Source organism: Uranotaenia lowii, chromosome 3 (assembly GCF_029784155.1).
Source record: "Uranotaenia lowii strain MFRU-FL chromosome 3, ASM2978415v1, whole genome shotgun sequence".
NCBI lineage: Eukaryota > Metazoa > Arthropoda > Insecta > Diptera > Culicidae > Uranotaenia > Uranotaenia lowii.
In genome coordinates this window covers 49,493,135-49,517,722 of record NC_073693.1, presented here as the reverse complement: position 1 = coordinate 49,517,722, position 24,588 = coordinate 49,493,135, and the positions used below count along the sequence as shown (strand labels likewise).

The 24,588-nt window shown below is 35.4% G+C and overlaps 1 protein-coding gene across 1 annotated transcript in view; it reads left to right on the top strand.

Annotated features, from left to right (window-relative positions):
• The first annotated feature begins 5,064 nt into the window (after positions 1-5,064).
• The window catches only part of LOC129752164 (uncharacterized), a 29,980-nt gene continuing 10,456 nt past the window's right edge, over positions 5,065-24,588 (top strand). Inside the window, exons 1-8 of the mRNA XM_055747955.1 lie at positions 5,065-5,792; positions 5,864-6,094; positions 6,765-6,838; positions 6,895-6,989; positions 7,056-7,808; positions 16,797-17,488; positions 17,556-17,786; positions 17,859-17,932. Of these exons, the coding sequence (XP_055603930.1) occupies positions 5,099-5,792; positions 5,864-6,094; positions 6,765-6,838; positions 6,895-6,989; positions 7,056-7,808; positions 16,797-17,488; positions 17,556-17,786; positions 17,859-17,932 (2,844 nt within the window). The 5' untranslated portion in view covers positions 5,065-5,098. The remainder of the gene's footprint in view (positions 5,793-5,863; positions 6,095-6,764; positions 6,839-6,894; positions 6,990-7,055; positions 7,809-16,796; positions 17,489-17,555; positions 17,787-17,858; positions 17,933-24,588) is intronic.

The window sequence follows — 24,588 nt, the reverse complement described above, 5'->3', positions numbered from 1 at the left end:
CGTTAATTCCGAAAAACCACGTTAATTACGGAAAACTGCGGAAAAAAACCTTGCGCGTACTAGAACTGCAGGAATTATGAAAAAAAATTTTAGGACCTGAATTAGGACCTGATTTTTGACGCCCAAATCCAAGATGGCGGCTTCAGCCTAAAATCAAAATGCTTTAAATGACTGAAAATCGCATAAAACACCCATGATGTGGGTATTAGGTGAAAGGAATCATCAGTTAAAGTCGAATTTTGCAGTCTGACGCTATGAATCGCCATCTTAAAATCCAATACGGCGGCTTCTACTCAACTTGAAAATATTTTAAATGACTGAAAATCGCAAGAAAAAAAATCTACAAAACAATGACAAAAATATTACTAAATTATAAAAAAAATTACAATATTATAACAACAAAAATTACAAAACGCTGACAAAACTTTGATGAAAAATATTGCAAAGGTGATAAAAATATTACATAAATTTGAGAAAAATATACCAAGTCTATGATAAACTTGACTATTAAAATGGCAAAGCCATGACTAAATTTAAAAAAAAAATCTTACAAAAATCAATAAAAATTGACTAAATAATAACAAAAAATTAAAAATAATCCCTAAATTCAAAATAAAAACTTTGACAAATATTTGACAACATTATGGAAAATAAGAAAAATGAAATAAAAATATGACAAATATTATAACTAATAAAAAATTACAAATATGACAAAATTTTGCAATAAAATAACCTCCACAGTAGGGTGTCCCAAAATTGCATTACTTCTGGGAATCTGGGGGCTCACCCTCCAAATGGTAGATTAGGATGTGCCGAACAAACTTTTGTATGGGCCCGACTAAAAAAAATCATGTTTAGAGGTTCTGCAAGAGCGGTCTTTAAAAAAAGTCCACTTTCAAAAGATTTGATTTTAAATAAATTCTGGGTCCAAAAATTTTCATAAAATTTATATATTTTATATTTTTTTAATTTTGTTTGAGTTAAAAACTACACGTAAAAAATACAAAATGAACCAAATTTGTATCAAAATGTAAAACTAGCAAGCTATTTTCAAGAAAAAAAAATTTGTTGGTCCAAAAATTTTGAATTCAACTGACCAAAATGTGTACCAAGTGTAGAATATTTTTGATACCAATGCCATCAAAAGATGCGGATTTTTATGCACTTAAACTTTGCTGAACAAAACATGTGGTTTGTATCAACGTGTGAATAGCTATTCACGATTTAATGCTTAACAAAAATCACAATTTAGGATATTTTTTATTTAATTTATCAAATTTGTCTTAATAAATACCTACTTTAAAATCAAAATACTTGCAAAAAAGGACTTTAATGGTTTAAAGGAGTCATCAGCATGCCATATGCCGAATTTGAGCAGAATCGGACAACAGGAAGGGGTTGCACTGAATCTCAAGTGTGAAAGGGATTCTGAGACATAGTGTTCTAAAGAAGCATAAAAAACTGGTTTTTCATCATACATTTTTGTCTTTATCAATCGATTGCTTGATTATGAAGGTTTTATTAAAATTTTAATTAAGACTAACATTTCACTTGAAGACTGCAACTCGATTGGACTTAAAACAAAAAAGTTATGGCTGTTCAAAGATTATATTTTGGTTACAAATTGTCCTGTAAAACTCAATGAGTAAAAAGTACTCATTGTGTGTTAAACGACAATTTGCCAAAAAAATACAATCTTGCAACAGCCATAACTTTTTTGTTTTAAGTCCAATCGAGTTGCAGTCTTCAAGTGAAATGTTAGTCTTAGTTGAAATTTTAATAAAACTTTCATAATCAAGCAATCGATTAATAAAGACAAAAATGTATGAAGAAAAACCAGTTTTTTATGCTTCTTTAGAACACTATGTCTCAGAATCCCTTTCACACTTGAGATTCAGTGCAACCCCTTCCTGTTGTCCGATTCTGCTCAAATTCGGCATATGGCCTGCTGATGACTCCTTTTAACCATCAAAGTCCTTTTTTGCAAGTATTTTGAATTTAAAGTAGGTATTTATTAAGACAAATTTGATAAATTAAATAAAAAATATCCTAAATTGTGATTTATGTTAAGCATTAAATCGTGAATAGCTATTCACACGTTGATACAAACCACATGTTTTGTTCAGCAAAGTTTAAGTGCATAAAAATCCGCATCTTTTGATGGCGTTGGTATCAAAAATATTCTACACTTGGTACACATTTTGGTCAGTTGAATTCAAAATTTTTGGACCAAAAAATTTTTTTTTCTTGAAAATAGCTTGCTAGTTTTACATTTTGATACAAATTTGGTTCATTTTGTATTTTTTACGTGTAGTTTTTAACTCAAACAAAATTAAAAAAATATAAAATATATAAATTTTATGAAAATTTTTGGACCCAGAATTTATTTAAAATCAAATCTTTTGAAAGTGGACTTTTTTTAAAGACCGCGCTTGCGGAACCTCTAAACATGATTTTTTTTAGTCGGCCCCATACAAAAGTTTGTTCGGCACATCCTAATCTACCATTTGGAGGGTGAGCCCCCAGATTCCCAGAAGTAATGCAATTTTGGGACACCCTACTCCACAGTTTTTTCCACAGTTTAGTTATATTTTTGTCAATATTACTTTCTTTTTATAACACTTGTCATATTTTTGTTTATTTCTTTCAGTGCTTTTCTGCAGTTTTCTCAAAATTTTTGTTAAATTTTTGTCAGTTATTTTTCATCTACTTTTTTATCCCTTATACTCATTTCATATATTGTGGATGAATCATGCGGTTTTCAGTTATTTACTGAATTTTAAATAGAGCAGAAACCGCCATCTTTTATTTCAAGATGGCGTCGGACAGCCAAATTCGACTTCTACTTATTGAGCACTTTCATCCAATACCCATTTTGTAGGAGTTTCATGTGCTTTTTAATCACTTCCAGCATTTTAAAGTTGAGTGGAAGGGGCCATATTGGATTTCAAGATGGCGTCGGAAAACGAATTCCAACTTCTATCCGTTCAGCCCCTTTACCCTATCTATACACATATTGTGTGGCTTTCATGCCACCGGTCGTTTATTGCCAGTTAGAATTTGTTTCAATTGAAGAAGACTGAAATTCGTTTTTTTTTTTTGAAAATCCGCGTTAAAAAACCGTGCATTTTTCATTACCAACACAGAAACGACAATGATAATTAAATAAATAAACTTTTGAAAAAGATTTTTTGATAATTAATCATTTGCGATAAAAAAAAATATCAGAGAGAATATTTTCAGTGTACAGGATGAATTCGCGCGTTCGAGCCGGGTCTTCACACGAAAATTCGCTTGCACTGTGGCCGGTCGATGTTTTTTTCAACGTGTTTCAATGAGAAACGGTTTTCGCGCGAATTAGAAATTCGCTTCGACCTTAGTCTTCACGTTGCGTTTGCGAAGGATTAGATCCGTCACGTTTTCCGGTGGACTCATCGAAATTTGGGCAAGGATAGGTGAGCCGAAAAAAGTGGCCATTCTTTTCGCCATCCACGGGGTGGAAAACTTGAAAATCCGGAAACATTTACCGAGAATCGATCTCGAGGAATTTCGAAACACCAAGCGTCTCCACCAGCATCAGGTATCAGGTAACAGCCTAGACCGTTTGAACCGAAATAATCGACTGATTTGGAACATTAGAATACCACTTCATTTTCAATAATTTACTGCGGAGATTGGCCGCGAATCCAATCATAACTTTCCTCTTCACAGCCTGAAGGTTTACAAACCCTGGCTGCTCATTTTGAAACCGAACAACAGTTAATTCCCTTTTCCAAGAACTCTTTGGCTCTATCCCGTTTGTGGGGCGGCTCGACAAGTACGAATCCTTTTACAAGAGACCCTTCCACTTTTTACCTAAATTAGGAAATCAAAGGTACTCACGACTAAGTCTCAAAAAGCTGAGCAACACAAGAAAGGGTGGGTGGTCTTCCATTAGGAAATGGCGCCTAAGCCACCTTCTTACACAGGAAGCGTGTACGGTCTCGCGTTATACTCTACGGCGAACCCAGTATCCAGAAAGTGGCGAAGGTTGGACGAGTACGCTGGGCAGGACATGTTGCTAGAATGCCAGATGGATGACCTGCAAAACAGGTGTTTGCTGCGAATTCGGTAGGACAGGACGAGCAGAATTGGAAGAATATTGTTCATCAGGTTATGTCGTGAGACGGAAAACCATGTAAATAAAATAAAATAAAATAAACCTGCAATGTAGTTGGGTCCAAGGTTACCATGACAGCGAGCATATTGTTTGGTCGTGCGAGGTACATCTTGTCGCAAGAACGAGTTTCATAGACTCCCTTCGGGCCCAAGGAAAACCACCCTATGTTTCAGTGAGTGATGAACTGGCTGTGATAGACTTGGACATGGACATGGACGTGTTCAAAATGTACTTTTTCCTAAAACCTATTGATCTTCGTCTATAACTCTTTTTATTTGCATATTTCCCTATCTATCTTTTCTTTTCTTCGAATAATTAACTAGATATAAACACACAATTGTAATCCAACAAAACGAGTTTGGCTCCTTAAAGCCTAAAAGTATGAGCCGTTTCAAATAAAGAATTTACAAAAAAATACAATGTCTTTACTATAACGAACTATTTACACACGACGGTCTGCATGTTTGCGATGGTTTTACGATCTGCGTTTTAATTCAATCGAGAATTATCAAGGTATAATATTGGGATGGGTCCGAAAAATGTTGATTGTGGCAAATCTTCTATTTTTGAAACAGAATAAGAAAAGACTTCAACGCAAAGCGACGAACCTGATGTATTGTAATTTGGTCATTTTTTTTCTTTTCTGTGCTAAACTAAAGGTTTTGAAATCAACATAGGCATCTACCAGTTTTCAAACATGCAATTTAATTAATTGAATATAAGCATTGGAAAAAGAACATTTTTGTTATCATTTCTAAAATCAGCCTTTTAAAAACATCTTTAAACGGATGTTTTTTTGCGTGCATTCACCATTAAGAAGCACTCCCGGTGAATTACAGCATCTATGTATAATTGACCGGTAAAATAGGTAAAGATTCCGTCCAGCTTCGCTCGAATCATGACCAGTCGTGCGAGTAGTTTCGAAGCAATCGGTTCCAGATGCAAAACACTTGGCTTTCGATTCTAGTCACGTGGCTGGTCTTGGCCGGGGCAACGTCAGACGATGACGAGTACACGGCTAATAATGCCCAGTACCGGTGCGGGATTCAGAAGCGCTTCGGGGAGCAGCTGATCCATCATGGCTGGACTTCGGAGCTGGGTCAGTGGCCCTGGCATGTTGCCCTCTATCAGATGGATAGAAGTGGACAGCGGGTTTATAAGTGTGGTGGAACGCTGATCGACCAGAGGCATGTCCTTACCTCGGCCCACTGTGTAGTTCGTTCCAATGGGAAACCGATGAATCCGGAAAGGTTGAATGTGGAACTTGGGAAGCATTTGCTGTTCGACTATCCGGAACAGGTGCAGATTAGAAATGTGAGCCAAATACACATCCATCCGGAATTTAGCCTGAATCGGAACGACATCGCCGTGTTGGTTTTGGACAGAAACGTTCGCTATTCGGAGTTCGTTATTCCCATTTGTTTGGAGCGATCTGGGGTGGGATCTACAGAAAATTTGGTGGGAAAACGGGGCTGGGTCGCCGGCTGGGGACTTACTGAAAACAATTCAATATCGCTGCAACTGAAAACGGCCCAAATGCCAGTAGTAAACGATACGGAATGTGTTCAGAATGATCCTATTCTTTTTGGTCGATTCATCTCGGCAGGAGTTTACTGTGCTAGTGATCGAAATGGTATGAACTATGAAGCTAGCAACCTTTAGAAGAAGAATCCATTTAGGTCATTACCTGATCTTCCATTTCAGGAACCAGTGTCTGTCTGGGTGATAGTGGAGGCGGAATGTACTTCAGCACCGGGGATTTCTTTGAGCTGCGAGGAATCGTTTCGTTTGCTGCCAAACCACCAAGTGGAGGATGTGACGTGAACAAATTCATCATTTTCACCAATGTGGCATATTACTATCCCTGGATAGTGAGTCTCACTCGGGATGAAATCCAACGATACGAACTGCTGCCCAAAAGAATCAGCGAGCAGAGTAAGCTTTTTTATAATTTGAAAAACTGTTTAATAGAAGAATTTTCTTGGACAAAAATGACAAAAATGACAAAAATGACAAAAATGACAAAAATGACAAAAATGACAAAAATGACAAAAATGACAAAAATGACAAAAATGACAAAAATGACAAAAATGACAAAAATGACAAAAATGACAAAAATGACAAAAATGACAAAAATGACAAAAATGACAATAATTACAAAAATTAAAATAATTACAAAAATGACAAAAATTACAAAAATTATGAAAATTATGAAAATTATGAAAATTACAAAAATTACAAAAATAACAAAAATTACAAAAATTACAAAAATGACAAAAATTACAAAAAATACAAAAATTACAAAAATGACAAAAATTACAAAAAATACAGAAATTACAAAAATTACAAAAATTACAAAAATTTCAAAAATTACAAAAATTACAAAAATTACAAAAATTACAAAAATTACAAAAATTACAAAAATTACAAAAATTACAAAAATTACAAAAATCACAAAATTTACAAAAAATACAAAAATGACAAAAGTGATAAAATCTACAAAAATACCATTATTCTCAATATTTTTAAAAATTACTAACTTACCGTTTTGTCTACTGGACCGGAATTTTTCATGGATCAATTTTATATTATTTAAAATTTTTAGAATGCCAGGAGTATGCCAAACTAGCGAGAAAGCGTAAGAATGGAGTTTGCTACAATTCAAGATCACCACATGCGGTAAGTTGTTTTTAATGTCATCATCATTGAAACTGAACATTGAACTTTTATTCAAGGTTGCAATTGCTAATCAAGAAAAAGTGGTGTGTACTGGGGTACTAGTAAGTGATAATTTTGTCATGACGTCCGATTTCGGCTGCGTCGAAGAAAAGTAAGTTTTTTTAACCCCGAATTAAGAACTCTGGTCTCAATTTTTTCAACCATCTCTTCCTCACAGAGACAACTACAAAACGATGACCATCCGGATCGGTCAAGATCTGGACCTGCAGGTTAGGAATGTCTATCGGCATCCCGGATTCGCGGATTTCAAGAACATCGACATCGTTTTGATAGAGCTAGAGCAGCGGGTCAATCTGGAACAGCAGCTGATTCCGGCCTGTTTGGCCACGCCGGCCACCGAAAATCTGTACGATAACCTTCTGAGAACAGGATTCAGCGGCATTCGAAGTCTGCAGATTTTCGAAAGTTCCGAAAACCAACTGATGTCGTTTAGCGATTGTATGAATATCACAACCAGAGTTCTATCGATACCCAAATCAACCGACTCCAAGTATCATTTGTGTGTCGAGTTGAAGGAAAATTTCGAAGAAACTGGCCACTGGTTCCCAAGTCAGGGGCTTCCGGGAAGTCCGCTGCAGACAGTCAACAGTCGTAGCTGTATGTCGACTGTGATTGGAATCGCAACCCGGCAACAGTTCGGGACCAAAAATTGGATCGTCTACACCCGGGTCTCGACGGCTTTGGATTGGATCGAGGACGTTGTTTGGCGCAATGGAACCGCGACGAGACCTAGCATGAAAAATTTCATTTTTCGGATGTATTTTATGGGAGGGAATGATACAAGTCCCGAATCGGTGCAGGTCAATCTGCTCAATGGCACTTCCGGTCCGCTGACGGTTAAGGTGAACAACACACCGTTTACCGATTACTCGACCAATGTTATCAAAGTACAATCCAATCGTGATAAGGGGTGAGTTTAGATTATCATTGTGGTAGTTTCAGCTAGTTGAAAAAAAAAATTTCTTTTACAGGTTTCAAACGGAATTGATAACACATTTCTAAGGGAAAAATTCGACGTTTTTTCTCAATGATGTGAACATTTAAACATGAATAAAGAACAAAAGTATACATCAAAAAGTAAAAAAAAATTGCATCATTTTTTTGACTGTATGTACAGTAGACTGGGGTCTTAAAAGCTTCGTCTTGGTCCAAAACTCATCCATGATTTTTTTTAAAATTTTAAGTAACGTTTACATGAGTAAATTTGAACTTTTAGGTTTGTATGGGAAAATTGAACATTTTATACTGAAAAATCAACATAATTTTTGTTTCGTCTGTGGAACCGAGCCAGCGGATGGTTTTTGTGCCAATTTATAAACTTTCTCAGGGAAATTTTTCGCTGAATTACTTTGTCGAAGACCGTAACTTCGTATTCTATTAGAAAAAAAAAGTTATTAGCTGTTTAACAGGGGTATGTCTTTTCGCATTGATTAACAGTAAATTCAATTGACATCACTGCTTGAGCCTCGCTAAGTGTTGCATGGAAAGTAGTCACGCAACACCTCGCTAGGCACCCTGCAGGGATATCAATTGAATTTATTGTTTATCAGTGCGAAAAGATATACTCCTGTTAAACAGCCAATAACTTTTTTCCCTAATAAGATACGAAGATACGGTCTTCGACAAAGTTGTTCAGCGGGAAGATTTCCTTTAGGAAATTTATGAATTGGCACATAAACCATCAGCTGGCTCGGTTCCACAGACGAAACAAAAATTATGTTGATTTTTCAGTACAAAATATTTAATTTTCTCATACAAACCTAAAAGTTTAAATTTACTCATGTAAACGTTAATTAAAAATTTTGTCAAAAATTATGGATGAGTTTTGAACCAAGACGAAGCTTTTTAGACTCCAGGGTTTGAGAAATTCCAAAATGACCCCAAATCGACTCAGTCTAATGCACAGTTGAGGAATAAGGGCATGACGAGCAATTAAAACTTATGCGTGGTTTAAGAATAGAAATTAAGTAAAAACTTGAGACTTAATTGATGGATGGCTAGGGTGGAAAAAATGTCTGCCATCTTTCCCCTTCCGGTTGCTGTATAATAATACTTTTTTCCAGGAAGCTATCTGAAGTCTGCCTTGGCATAGGTTTCGTCGTCCATTACCATACGATCAAACTTCGTCATCAATGTCATATACAGCTTCCGATATCTTGTTTGCCGTAAGGTTTTGCTTGTCGGTGCGATTTGGAGTCAGTTCCTTCTTAAAAGTCGATATTCCGGATTTTTTTTTTCAGCTTCATGTACGATTGTAGACGATATCTCGAACGGAGAGGTTGGGGTTGCGCTTGAAAGCACCAGCCACTCTTCTTTTCGTCACTGCGGCTTTCGGCTTTTGATTTACGTCAGATTCAAGCTTCCTAGTTGTCCTTGTTTGGATTTTTACGACGCGTGTACAAAATTTTGATTCGTAGCTCCTCTTACTTGAACGCCGTTTTTGTAACTAAAGTTCTAATGTCAAAATCCTAATATTTAGAAGCATCATTCTAAACATACAGACTTACAAAATCAGGGGGTGTTCAGGTTTTTTATACGAATTATTAGAAAGAAAAAAATACAGAAAATTTAAGTTGAACAGTTTTGTATCCAAACACCCCCCAATATGGCGTGGTTCCAACAGTTGATGCTAAAGGATAGACAATTCTGAATGATGGAGAAGCTGACTTTTCGAAACGTAAGTGATAAAATTTTGTTGTGTGGTTGCTATTTAGATCTTTGTTATTTCCACAGGATTTGGAATTTAAGCAACTGAGCTAGGCAACCGCTTGAATTTTTGCGATGAATTTGTGGTTAAAAAATTTAGCAGAAAGTGTCAGTTTAAAAGTGGAAATAAAAAGTTCCCAAGTGATAATGTTATTCGACTTAATAAAGTTCACCTGAAGAATCCAAATATATATTTTTAGAATAATACAAATATTAATCACTACATTTATATTTCAATGTAATCAACTCAAATAGCATGTAGTAGAATAAACCCCTTTTTACATTCGACTCACAAGTAGAATTTGCCTACACCTCATATAAAAATTTCGTGTTGTTTTTTTCTACGCGTTTTTTTCTACGCGTTTCTCTGTTTGCTTCCTCAAATCAACCCGATTTTCAGTCTGTCAAAATCTATGTACATTTTCACGTAGCGTTCATATGAAGAGTTTTTTGAGTGTTCTTACAGAAGCCATTAAGATGAATGCGACAATGAGATAATTCGTTTTTATGTAATTAATTAATGAAAACCTTACATATCTAATAATACGTTGCTAGCCTGTCATCTAAATTCTGACAATTTCCTACGCAAACTACTCTATATTCAATCTCGTGCCGAACTCTTTTTCGAAAATCCTTCGATTATCCCATCGCAAGTCGTGTACTTCTTTTTTTAAAACAAATATTTCGGAAAAATGCCCCAGACAATGAAAAATCCCTCGAATACACCACCACAAAACTGATTTTTCATCTTTATTTTTGTCATCTAATTCTACTTGTAGAATATCATCCATGTTATTGATTTTTTTATTATATTTTTTATAAATTATTTCATTAATCCAATCAAGCACTTCCTTTGATTTTGTACCTTCCGATAACCTGTGGTAGCTGCTATCAGGTCTTGAGCAGATGTCACAGCTACTTTTATTCAAACGACCAATATTATAGGCAAAAGCTTCTCCTTATTTAAGATTATATTATTCGTGAAAGAAAACATAATTGATTTATCCTATGGACGAAATAACGGTTTATTGGTATTTCTCCAAATTATGTCCCAGTTTATTGTTGGAAAATCTTGTTTTATTTGACGCAAATACGTTTTTATTGAATAAAATCATTGTAGATTAAAGTACAAGTATTCAAATCAGGTTTCGTTTTCAAAACATTCGCAGTTGCTATCCAATCTCTATAGTAATAAGGCAAATTTTGAGGCTTAGAGTAGTTAAAAAAAACATTTCATCTCCGTCACTAGTTTGGTTGTCTATCAAAATATTTTTGGCGAATAAAGATTTCATTTTTGACTCAGGATCTACTAAATTTAAACCTCCATCTGTACATTTTAAATATAACTATTCTTTTTTTACTTTGAAAATAAAACCTGCCCATAAAAACTTCCTTACTGCAGTTCTCACCTCTGCAATATGCTCGTTGGATGGGGGAAATATCTGAGATACATGGCCGTAGGAACGGGGGGGGGAGTTTTGGGGGTTAACCCCCCCCCCCCCCATGACGATCCAAAAAACCAAGTGAAATATTCAACTCTTCACTTAAAATTTAAAATTAAAAAAAATTTGATTACAGAGTAAGGTTAATCAAAAGGAACAATCTAGACTAAAAACCAACGCCAAAACCTCAAAAACCTATCCCAAGTTCAAAATTTTGCTACACTTTTTAAAAATTTTCTCACTTGTTCATAGAAATTCAGGTCTGCATATAAAATTTTAAATTAAATTAAAACAATTTAGAAGGTTCTGATTCCATAACTTCCATAACCAAAAATGTTTTCCTATTTTCGTATTTTGAATTCTGTATCCAATTCAGAATTCTTGATTTTCAGTTCAAATAATCTTAAGAAATTAGAAATGAAAGGCTGCTTTGAAATTGTACCGTCTCGATTTCCTTCGGAGTCCGAAATTGAAACAAGACGATATAACTCTCAAAAACCAAAAGTCACTGATTTTAATCAGGACCGAATCCCACTTTGTGCTAAAGGAAAGTAAATATTTCTTAGCAAAATTGCGTAGTTCAACTTAACAGCACTTAAGCGCCAACAACTAAAAAAAAGTTGATGTGCTGAAGTCGCTTAAAACCCGGACTTTCTTCCCAGGGGTGGGCTTCCAAAGAAGACTTAACAAAATGGGGTTGGCGAAATGAGGGAAGTTTGTGTAGGTACACGAACTTAGTCGCCGCGCAATATCCGTAGTTTTCCGTATCATAAAAAGACCAAACACAATGCTTAAAAAGAACTTCACAAAGGTAACTAAAATGCAACTTACCGGTAAAATCGTCCTTACACTTGCACACAAGCTACCGCCAGAGAACTTCCCGGACTGGGGTTGGCTGCCGGAACGATGAGCCAGGCCGTTAACTCCCGAGATAGTCGCAGACTCGAAACACTTTTTGCGCGGCGCGTATAATTGGGACCGATTAAACGGGTGAAAATACTTGAAGACAGTATAAAAACCGCCTTACGAATATGTTTAAATCGCAGCTAACTTCAAAGAACGTCTTCCAAACTCAAGTACCAGATGGCTAAGAGACCCGTTTTCTTGTTTTTGGTCCCAAGAAAACTCCATTTTCCAACTTCCCAAAGGAAAGACTCCATTGGTAACTCATGATGACTGTCAGAATAACGATAAGTTATTCTGTAGTCCTTATGGGTGGAATTTCATTTTACCGAAAACTTACACTTCAGTACACAATGATTCATTCTCAGTAAGACTGACATGGTACATGTTCTTATTATGATTTGGAAATACTACGGATATTACCACTTTGCCTACTACGGCCCGTTACAAAATCCTAGTTGATTTTGCATCTGATATCAAATTTCAATCACGTTCTTCGTGAAATTTTGTTTTATATTCAAATTCGAAGTTCTTAAACTTCATTCTTGCACAAAATTCAAACGCTGAAAGCTCCGAAATGGCAATCCAAAATTGAAAACTGAGATTCAGATCATTGTTAGTTCATATTTTAATTCTGATTCACAATACAGATTAATAATTAAACAATTTAAATAGTAAATTTAGATTGAATCTGTACTACAGAATTTAAATAAAAGGTTCGTGAATGAGGGCTCTCAAACTTGGCTCATAAAATTGTGATCTGGAATAAAATTCGGAAATCGTATTTTTTGTACATTTCAGAAATCGTATGGAAATTCGGATAAAGATTAAAAAGCAATTTAAAGTTCAGGTTCAGGATTCAGATTCAGAATGCAGATTTAAAATTCAGAAAACGATTTAGCTTGTAAATAAATTTTACAATCAACATATAATTGATGAGGAATTAAAGAGATCATGGTTAAGTTCATGATCTCTTTAATTCCATAGCGGACCAAATACGAGATATCTCGTTTTTCGCTTGCCAACAGTGTGCTACACTTTGAAGAATAACTCTAATGGAGTGAATTTAATTGTTAAACTTTATTCGACAAAATTGAACACAACATTTGTGGTAGCTTAAAAATGCTTAATTTGTAAAATTTAGTCTAGGGGTTTTTTCGATATCCATAGAATACCGAATTTAGCCAAAGATTTCTTCGCGGTAATGTGTGAAGATTGTTTGTCAATTCAATTTTCAGATTCCAAATTTTTTAATCGAAATTATTTTGTAACCACAATTCAGCTGAAAATCATAAATAAAAGGTAGAATTTGAGTTTTTTGTCCGAAAAATCCAAATTTCATTAAAAAGTCATCCACAGAACTTTCATTATGGATTCTTTATGAAAAATATTGCTATTAAAGAATCATCTTCATCTAAAAAATCTGCATAAAATTCAATATTTTCCCGGTGTATTGTTCAACATCATTTACACATTAGAGACACCAAAATTTGGCGTTTTATATTTCAGAAACCAATAGAAAAAAATCTGCTTATTTAATATATTTGAGTAACGAGAAGTGTTGATTTAAATTTTGTAGAATGAGGTTCCATTATTAAAATCATAACATTTGAATTGGGAGGGTGAAAACGTATCGTTAATCTCTCGTTAATTATACAAAAAAGAACATTTTGATTATGGTTTTAATGGAGCATACTAGCGGCAAGTGAAAAAACGAGATATCTCGTATTCTGTTCGCAATGTTTTTATATTTCAGTTCAATAGCCTAATTACATACAAAAATAATTAATTTAGTTCAAGTTTGCATCAAGCAAATTTTACCTGGAAATCTCATGATTTCTTTCACTTGTTTTTTTATTTGAAAATATGATTTATTTTCATGAAAGGTTAAAATCTTTGAATTTGCAAAATAGTTTGGAAGATTGGGCTTGTTTGATTTGAGTAAAAATAAGTTTTTTTTTTTAAATGGAAGGCTCTCCTAAAAAAAACTTTTCTTATGCTCAAATCAACTATGTTTGATTTACCACCCTGTTAAATAAATTTAAAGATGTTAGACATCGATGAAAGCGAATTTAGCATACCTTAAAGGTATAGAACCAATTTTCAAAGTTACGATTCAATACGAAATCTTTTCTTGTAAAAGTACTTAAAAATGAATAATCATATAGTTACAAACATAATTTGTCTATAATTTTTTTGAATTCATGCATTGTTGGGCAAAAAATTATAGATAAAAATCATCATACGCCTATCGCGTATGCTGATGACATTAATGTGTTTGTTAGATTTGATAAATTTATTATAAATAAGTACCGGAGGAATGCTGATAGCTATCTTTTGCAAAAGTAGTTCTATGTATAGTGTAAACAGTATCATGCTTAACGGACATCCCTGTCTCACCGACCTTTTGATAGCAATTTCATCTGTAAGGAAACCATCAAACAGTATTTGAGATTTTGCAGAACCATACAGATTTTTAAGGCATTGGATAAATGAAAAGGAAAATCAATTTTTTGTAGTATTGACCACAAAACCTTATGGTTGACATTGTCAAACCTTTAAATGTAGCGATCTCACTTGCCTCGATTATGATTCTTCTTAAATTCACTAAATTTTTAATACATGATCCATTTGGTCTAGCCGCGGATTGCCCTGGACCGAAAATGTCGCTCAGAAAAATTCAAATCATGTTTGCCAAGACTTTTGTGAAAAGCTTATAGTCATAAATCAACAAACTTATTGGTCGAAAATTATCTATGTTATGTTTAGAACTTTTTTTATGTATCAAAGTTATAATTTCCGAGCTGAAACCTGATGGTGGCTGTACATTTCTTGATAAGGAGTCATTAAAAATCTTAACCAACTCTTCTTTTAATAAATCAAAATGTTTAATGTTAAATTCATATGAGAGGCCATCGGGGCCTGGTGTTTTTTTCTTTTAGCATTCTTTAACGTCATATGGATCTCTTCTGCTATATTATTTTTAATTAACTCCCTTTGTTGTTCTCCTGTCAATTTGGACTATTATCATTATAAACAATGTTCTTTTCAAACTGAGTGTTAAATTGATCAAAGATTTTTCTTTTTAATTTTGACAGGTCCATCATTAGGCGTTAATTCCCTGATTTTACATATCTCTGGATGATAGATGAAATTTGAAAAATGCTTATTTTTTCCTTTTTACAAGGCTGAAGTCATCCAATTTACTACAGAAATATTTTATTCTAATAGATTCTATTTTCATTAGTCGCGCTTTAACAAGTTCAATGTCTTTTTTGTAATTCCTTGGTTTTGTCTCCAATGTTCCGTTTAATAAAAAATACTTTGTTTTCGGTTTCACAACGTTGTTCTTCCATTCACCACGATTTCTGCAAAATACAGGTCTTGCTTTCCAATTCAAGTAAACACGTTCATAGTTTTCGTTTACTTGGACATTTTCTAAAATTGGTTTATTTAGTTTCCAATAACCTCTGCCATAGATGGATATTAATTTTTTTTCAATCCTTGTCTTCATAACAACTGTGCAATGATCTGAAAATGGAACTGATATGGTTTAAGCATCAACTACTGTTTTAAAAAACTCTGATTGTACATAGAATATATCAAGTCGGGATTTAGAATGCGATCTTGTGAATGTAAATTGATTTTTTTTCATTACTAAGAGAACATCAAATATATTGAAACTATCAACTACTTGTTTTAATCCGTTTGAAAAAATTTTCACGCTACCCGTTGAATCAGCTGGATTGAGAATGTAGTTAAAAACTCCCCCAATCATCGTTTGAACCACCCCCCCCAGGTTTACCAAAATGTACAGCCAAGTTAGTCGTGAAAAGGTCCTCTCTCTTTTTACGTTTATTGTTTCCCGAAAAAAGCGTATATATTTATGTAATTAGTATTTCCAATAAAAACGGAGATAATTCTACCATTTGGATCCAAAATAAAGTTAGAGTATTCGAAAGATTTCCTTATCAAAATTTCGGTACCCATCCCTTGAGAATTGATATTGATAACAGCAAAATGCGATAGAATAAAGGAAATGAATGTAGGTTTCCAGAAAATCATTTGTTCAGATTGCGGGTTTTCAGCAATTGAGTTTGCTGATCGTTTCCAGCCATTCATATTGCTGGAAAATCAGCAAGACAAAAACCAGCAAAATTATGATGGATTCCACAAAAAACAAAATTTGTCGTGTATGATATTATTTCAGTAATTCATGTAGGTGCTTGGCTTAAAATGAACGTCGTTTTTTTTTTGTTGGAACCAATATGAAACTTTTACTTATGCACTTTAAGTGGTGCAAAAAAAACTGAGAAATGTCCAAATTTTCAAAATAATAGGACTTACAGGCTTAAAACCTTTTTGCCACACATCCCTCCCCCATAATCCCCGTGGGGATAGAAAGACGTGAAATTTAGCATTGAATATAATTCAATATATATTTTTCCCCAGGAGAAACGTAGATGCAAATGACATATGTAACTAGCGATTAGCTAATCAATTAAACATAAGATAATAATTCTTATTTAAAATTCAGCGCCGTGAATTGAGCTGTTGTTATTGTTTTGAACTAACACTCCTACAAACTTTAACTCGTCATCAATATCATCGTTTAGCGAGCAGCAGCGTTGCGTGTTGAAAGAATGCCCCAGCTAGCGACAAAGCTAGAACAAGTTACGATTAGGTACGACTGATCTCATCAGTTGTTCCTCGGTGAAACCTGTTTCTTCAGATTTATGAATCAGATTATACAGAAACCTGCTACAAAACGATTCAGTTCCTTATCAGCCGCACTGTGGAACGGTTGTTTGTAGAGCTGGCAAATCCACCGGGTACTAGTTGATTAGAATGAAGATCGTTGCATTGATCTCGGTTGTCTGGTGGTTGGCCCTGGTCAGTTGTAGTGACGACGATGAGTTCACCGCGAATAATGCGCTATATCGGTGTGGAATCCAGAAACGGTTCGGAGAACAGCTGATCCATCATGGATGGAGTGCCGAGCTGGGTCAATGGCCATGGCACGTGGCCCTATATCACCTGGATAAAAGCGGAAATCCGGTGTACAAATGTGGAGGAACGTTGATCGATCAGCGGCACATTCTGACGGCGGCCCACTGCGTAGTACGTCGAAATGGGCAAAAAATGGGAGCCACCGAGATAAGGGTAGAGTTCGGCAAGCATGATCTGTACGATTTTCCGGATCAGGTCCAGACCAGGAACGTCAGTGAAGTGCATGTGCATCCTGAGTTTGGTCCAAATCGAAACGATATTGCTCTGCTGGTGGTGGATAGGATTGTTCGTTTTTCCGAATTTGTGGTCCCGATTTGTATGGAAGATGCCCGTCGAAATTTGAAGGGCGATTTGGTCGGTGTCCGGGGATGGGTTGCCGGTTGGGGTGTTACCGAAAGCGGAAACATCTCGACTCAGCTCAAAACTGCTCAGATGCCAGTGGTCAGCAATACCGAGTGTGTCCAGAATGATCCAACCCTGTTTGGAAGATTCATTTCGCCTGGGGTTTACTGTGCCAGTGATAAAAACAGTTGAGTTCAGTTGTTGATTATTGGTGGGATCTGCTGTTAATCAGTCTGTACCTTTATTACTTTAAGGTACCAGCGTATGTTTGGGGGACAGTGGCGGAGGCATGTACTTCAGTACCGGCGATCATTACGAACTGCGGGGGATCGTATCGTTTGCAGGAAAGTCCAAGGAAGGAAGCTGCGACACTAACAAATACGTCATATTCACGAACGTTGCTTTCCACTATCCGTGGATTGGGCGCTTGACGCGTGATGAAGTGAATCGATATGATAGGCGCCCGAAGAGAATAAGTGAAAAAAGTTAGGGTCTCTATGATAGCGTCGTTTCGTTGGTCGAAAAAAAATTATAAGATTACAATTATATATTTTTAGAATGTCTGCATTACTCCCGGTACACTAGAAAAAGGAAAAATGGAGTTTGTTACAACTCGAGGTCACCACATACGGTAAGACGTTTTTTTAGTTTTCAATAAGGCCGGAACAAATTTCAAATTCTTCTTTTGTCACTCGGAGTTGGAACATCGCGAGGGGGGAGACAATAAAAAGCAATGCGAAAAACAAATAAATTGCACGAAAGCTTGTACGCAACCAAATTACATACTATATCATTGCATGAAACCTATAAATCAAGTATTTTTTTAACGAAAAATTCAATAAAATCAAGAATACAAAATGTGTGTTGACTTCCGTCTTCCAAAATTTGGTTTTTGATCTTGTAATCTTTCGAATATTTGATTTTTTATTTGAAATTTACTTAAAATACTTCAAACTTTATTAATTCCCCCCTTCGGGATTTTGGAAGTTTCGAAGGAGGGGGTGACAAGAGAAGAAATTTATATTTGTTCCAGCCTAATCGACCAAGATAAGCCAGTGAATGCCAAAATTAGTCATGCATTTCAGGAACATATTTCAATGTTCCAAAAAAACATGCTTCAGAAGAATGACTGTAGATCAGCTACGGAATGTTAAAAAAAAATCACTTAGTGTGCAAGAAATCTGGAGTTAGAAGCTATACGTTGCACATCAAAATACATTTTTTGAAATTCTTTAAGGTTATGACTTTTCAATCAATGTATCGTCGAAATTGTTTAAATCACACCAGATAAATTTTGGAAACAGGATTGGGAAGTGGACGTAATTTGGCATAATTTTGCATCTTTATATTTTCAAAATATGAAACATAGAATTTTTGACGAATTTTCAATGGTAGCTGTTTATCAAACTTTTTGTACATTAGCAATTTCTCGGATTTTCTTGCACTTAAATTCAACTTTGCACGGGATTTCAAGTATATAAACGCAAGATTTCCGTAGTGAATTTGTATTTACCAGAAGGGTAATTTCAAACCAATTCTAGTACAACTAAAAGAAATCCAGAAAATCGACTCGAACGCTTGCGTTTTTCTAGTCCGTCGTATCGAAATGCCACAAAGCTAGTTCTGCGTTTTTGACGCGAATGAAAAAGAGTAGCTATAGGCAATGTTCAACGCCAAAATATTCAACTGGATGAGGGTTAATCAGGTCGTACTTGTATATGAATGAGACGCAATGTTGGAAGATTTCTTTTGGAGACGCTGAACAAAAGTCTTCTTTTCCATTTTCTTCGGTCGATACCGATCCTTCTTTCTATCCGATCTAAGCGTTGAAACCCTTATCTTAATATTATCGCGCCTGCTTCAAATTTTACTTCGGAAATCAGACTTACGACTTTCGAACTTACTACGGAATACTGAAATACTAGATTGTCGTAAGTCTGTAACGTGCTTACATTTGTGTTTATAAAAATATTTATTAAATTAGAAAATCAAATATTTCTGTGGGTAATATTAAATAAATTTACGTTATTATTACTAGTTTACAGCATTTTTGAACTTAGTAAACTGAAGGTCATTTTTAATGTAAAATCGGGCGCTGAATCCGAAAATGAAATTCAAAAAAATCTCAGTAGAACCGTTTTTGAGTTATGCTCCAAATATGAAATTTTGGAAAAATAAAAAAAGTTCTTGTAGTTAGATTAAAATATCTCGAACGAGATAACAGTAATTTGAAATCCCTCTTTTGCATATTGAAGGTGGGTCATCGGATTTCCCCACCAAAAGTCAAAAGATTTTCTATACTTCTATACTATACTATTTTTTTATGATTTATGATAAAACAACAATTCCTAAGCTTTCAAAAGAACCCTTCAAATCTGCAATACGATGTTAGATGAGAATGATATGAATGAGATAAATTTGCATGTTTTTAAAAGAATGATCCCAAGCTTTTGGCCGATACACCATTGTAGTATATTAAATCTAACATTCAAAATTATTAATTGTCTCGAGTAATAATGACATAAAACATTCACGTCTCAGTAGAACCAAATCATCCAGAAACCAGACGTTCTCACATTTCTGAAAACGTCGCCTTGTAGAATTTCTAGCTGAGTGGAAATCACAACACATTGCTGAACAGCACAAGTGTTAATTTCCACTCCAAACTAAATTTATTGCATACGTCTTATTCTCACAGAACAAAGAACGACGACCCCCGTCGTCGTCACCTAAAAGAATTTCCAAATTGCAACGAGCGACGACTCATGTCGTCGTCAACTAAATCATTAAACTCGAGGTAATCTGATCCTTGCCTAGCCAGCTTACACGATTCCATCGTTGCCTCACAGGGCGCTAACCGCCAGCCAATATGGCTTGCACATGCATCAATATGCTCGATAGTTGTCAAGCGCATCGATTGGACAGGCGCGTCTCTCTCTCTTTCTTAGTTATGCCGCGTCGTTTTCTCTCACCAGAAATCGACTGCTGATTGGTTAATTGCAAAAGTTTGGCAACTCCAAGCGCCTCCTAGTTGAGTAGACTAAGAACGATGTTGTGTAGAGATAAGGTGCCGTCGATTCTAAATTTATCAATAAACGACATTCTAGTAACAACACTCAATCGTAACACAAGTGTTCTTCACTCATCGTATCACCATACTTGAATTCAACCAGCAGCACATTTTATTACATGGCTGACCGGTGACACGGAGCCCATCAGGCCTTCTCCAGTGATTAAGAAAATTGAGCAAAGTTATAGTAAAAGAGTGATAAGTGACAATGGGTAATACTAAAAGTTGCCCTGAAGTGAACAATAAAGGTGATCACGCTTTAGCAATCATCCAAACTCAAGAATTGCATACGGGTTTACATGAAGACAATTCCATTAAATTGTGGATAGTGATCATTCTGCAGACAATCCAAATCGTTTGGGCCATTTTTAAGTGGTACCAGAAAAGAGTACAACGCAAAGCATTCGTGAAAGGTGTAAAATCGCAAAACAATTCAGATATGGTCTAAACAAGACCCAAAACTTACGTTAACATTGAAAACTGGACAGTGAAAGTTAAACATAGACCCATGTGAAAAAGTGAGTTATTGTGGGACGATACGTGTGAGACGATGCCTAATTGTTGCCGTTTTTCGTAAACTGGAAGTACTGCCACAGCTGCTACAGTTGAATAGTGGTAGTACTGATCATCCGGCGCAGAGATAAGCTGCTGATGAAATCGTTATGGATCGTGCTGCAGTTGAGTAGTTATGGATCGCGCTGCAGTTGATTTTACTTCACATTTGAATTGTGGTTCGGGAGTAGTTCGAGTTGAACGAGTGAAAAAGGTGTAGAGTAGAAAGCGCCTCCACCTCATGCGCTGAGCCAGTACAGGTGCGTCGTTAGGAAATTGTGTCGAGGAGAGCGCCTCCACAAGGAACGTTTGGCGAGGAGACCACGAAGAGTGAAGCAGTCAACCCAATGGACGACGAGATAAGTACAGAGTTCTGTTAATCTGATTAATTTTTGTGATAGCTAAAATATTTTTTTAAATGAACTTAATGAATTTATTTGCAAATGAGTTCCCCAGAGGAACAGATAGAAAAATTATTAGGCGAGCTGCACAAGATAAAAACAAACCTTAATAAAAACCCCAATAGGAGGTATTTAAAAAGCACAATACTAGAGAAATTAGCAAAATCAAGAGAAATTTTTGAAAACATTAATCAGAAACTAAAAATTTACGAAAAAGTCATTGATGCAATAAAACACGGATTTCTGATTAAAGCTGCACGTTTGGATTATAGCGAAATCCAACTAATTTTACAACATAAATTGTATTGTCACCAAAAACCTGTGTCCTTTAAATCAGCGGTGTACGCTGTAATATTGCAAAATTATTTTTCGAAAAAATTTATCATGGCGCAATTTAACGTAAAAACTGCAACTTCCATCGTGCAGACGTACGATGGAACACCTGACAACTTGGACGCGTTCGTTGACGCAGCCACGTTGCTAGGAGATTACGTTGTTGAGGGACAGCTAGCAACAGCAATTCGATTTTTGAAAACTCGTTTGACAGGCAAAGCCAGATTAGGTTTAGCCACAAACCTAAACACAATTGAAGACATCGTGAATGATGTGAAGGCGAGATGCTCAGACAAAGCATCTCCCGAGAACATCATAGCAAAAATGGAAAATGTAAAACAGAAGACTGACATTAACAGTCTATGTGACGAAATTGATGGTTTAACACAGAAATTAAAAAACGTCTACATCGGACAGGGCATTCCAGAAGGGGTAGCTCAGTCAATGTCTACAAAAGCAGGCGTCAAAGCTCTAGTAAACGGAACTAACAGTTATGAAACGAAACTGTTACTGAGGATGGGAACCTTCACCTCAATACAAGAGGCTGTGCAAAAAGTGCGAGAAAACGCTTCTTCTGCACAGAACAACCAACAAAACACTAGCCAAGTTATGGCATATAGTGCTCAAAGATACAATAATTATGGACGAAACAATCGTGGAAGACGATTTAACAACCGTGGAGGTAATCCAAATATTCCACGGGACAGAAATTATCTGCAAAATAGAGATAATAACAGAAATTATCAGCAAAACAGAGATAATAACAAAAGAGATATCAAGAAAGATATCAAAACCGTAGCAACAACTACAACATCAATAGAAACAATAACAATAGAGGTGGCCGAAGAGACTACCGTTCCCAACAAATCTATACATTAAATTCGGAACAACAAATGGGACAAAACCCACCACCAACTCCGACTCAATATCAACAAAATTTTCCACAGCCTATACCTATGATCCCAACAGACACCCCACAACAAAACTTAAATTTTTTATGCCATGCGAACCAAGCACCAATGGTTCCACAGCAATTTATACGATAAATTTAAATGCAGTGAATTTTGTGACTTTACATGTCCAAATGACGAACTGCAAATGTACATTCATAATAGATAGCGGGGCTGACGTATCTTTATTGAAGACAACGAAAGTTTCACCCTTGCAAATAGTAGATTTTAACAAAAAGCTAAAAATAACAGGAGTTACAGCAGGAGAAACTGAAACTATTGCTGAAGTTCATACGTTTCTTCAATTCCAAAATAATTTACTACTAAATCATAATTTTCAATTAGTGAATGAGAACTTTCCCATTCCAACAGACGGTATACTAGGACGGGACTTTTTAGTAAAGTTCAGGTGTACCATAGATTATGATAATTGGCTACTTAATTTCAATTTTGAAAATCATTCAATTTCAATACCAATAGAAGATACAATTAATGATAGCATAATATTACCACCTAGATGTCAAGTAATGCGAAAATTGCCTAATTTCAAGGTGACTGAAGATACAGTCGTGTTATCACAGGAGATACTACCAGGTGTATTCTGTGGAAATACTATTGTATCTGCTAATTCACCGTTAATAAAATTTGTAAATACAACACAAGAACAAGTAACGCTATCAAATTTTTTTCCTAAATGTGAACCATTAAATGACTATATAAAAATAGATAAACCTAAGAAAAACTTATCTAAACAATCAGAAAGAATTAAAAAGATTCTTTCACAGCTAAACTTTAATGAAATCCCTTCTTATGTACATTCACCATTAAAACAATTAATAGAAGAGTATTCTGATATTTTTCATTTAGATAATGAACAATTAACGCATAATAATTTTTACTCGCAAAATATTATTTTAAAAGACCAGGTACCGGTCTACATACCAAACTACAAGACAATCCATTCGCAAGGAAATGAAATGTGGGAACAAATACAGAAACTTTTGGACAATGATATAGTTGAACCATCTGTTTCTTCTTATAATTCACCCATCCTGTTGGTACCTAAAAGGTCTGACAATATTCAGAAGAAATGGAGGCTGGTGGTCGATTTCCGCCAGTTGAATAAAAAAGTAGTGGCAGATAAATTCCCCTTGCCACGAATTGACGTAATATTAGATCAATTAGGCAGAGCTAAATACTTTACTACACTTGATTTAATGTCTGGGTTTCACCAGATACCATTAGATCAAGAGTCAAGAAAGTATACAGCTTTTTCAGCACCTAATGGTCATTTTCAGTTCAAAAGATTACCATTCGGGCTAAACATTAGTCCCAATAGCTTCCAGCGCATGATGAACATCGCGATGGCTGGACTGAGTCCCGAATGTGCATTCATTTATATCGATGACATTATTGTCATCGGATGTTCAGTAAATCATCACATCCATAATTTAGCGAAAGTTTTTCAGCGTTTGAGGCACTATAATCTCAAACTTAATCCAACCAAATGCAATTTTTTTCTTGAACGAAGTGACTTATTTAGGTCACAAAATAACAGATAAGGGAATTTTACCCGACGACTCAAAATTTGAAGCGGTAAAAAACTACCCAAGACCTACTAACACAGACGATGTACGTAGGTTTGTAGCTTTTTGCAATTATTACAGGAAATTCGTACCGAATTTTGCTGAAGTGGCTAGACCACTGAATGTACTTCTAAAAAAGGGAACACCATTTCAATGGACAGAATCCCAAGAATGTAGTTTTCAAAAACTGAAAAATAGTTTGATGGAACCGCAAATATTGCAATATCCAGATTTTTCAAAACCTTTCATACTAACCACAGATGCGTCTGATTTCGCATGTGGTGCAGTACTTTCCCAACGCTATCCAGAAGGTGAATTACCAGTTGCCTTCGCTAGCAAAAGTTTCACACAAGGTGAACGTAACAAAGCCATAATTGAAAAAGAATTGACAGCAA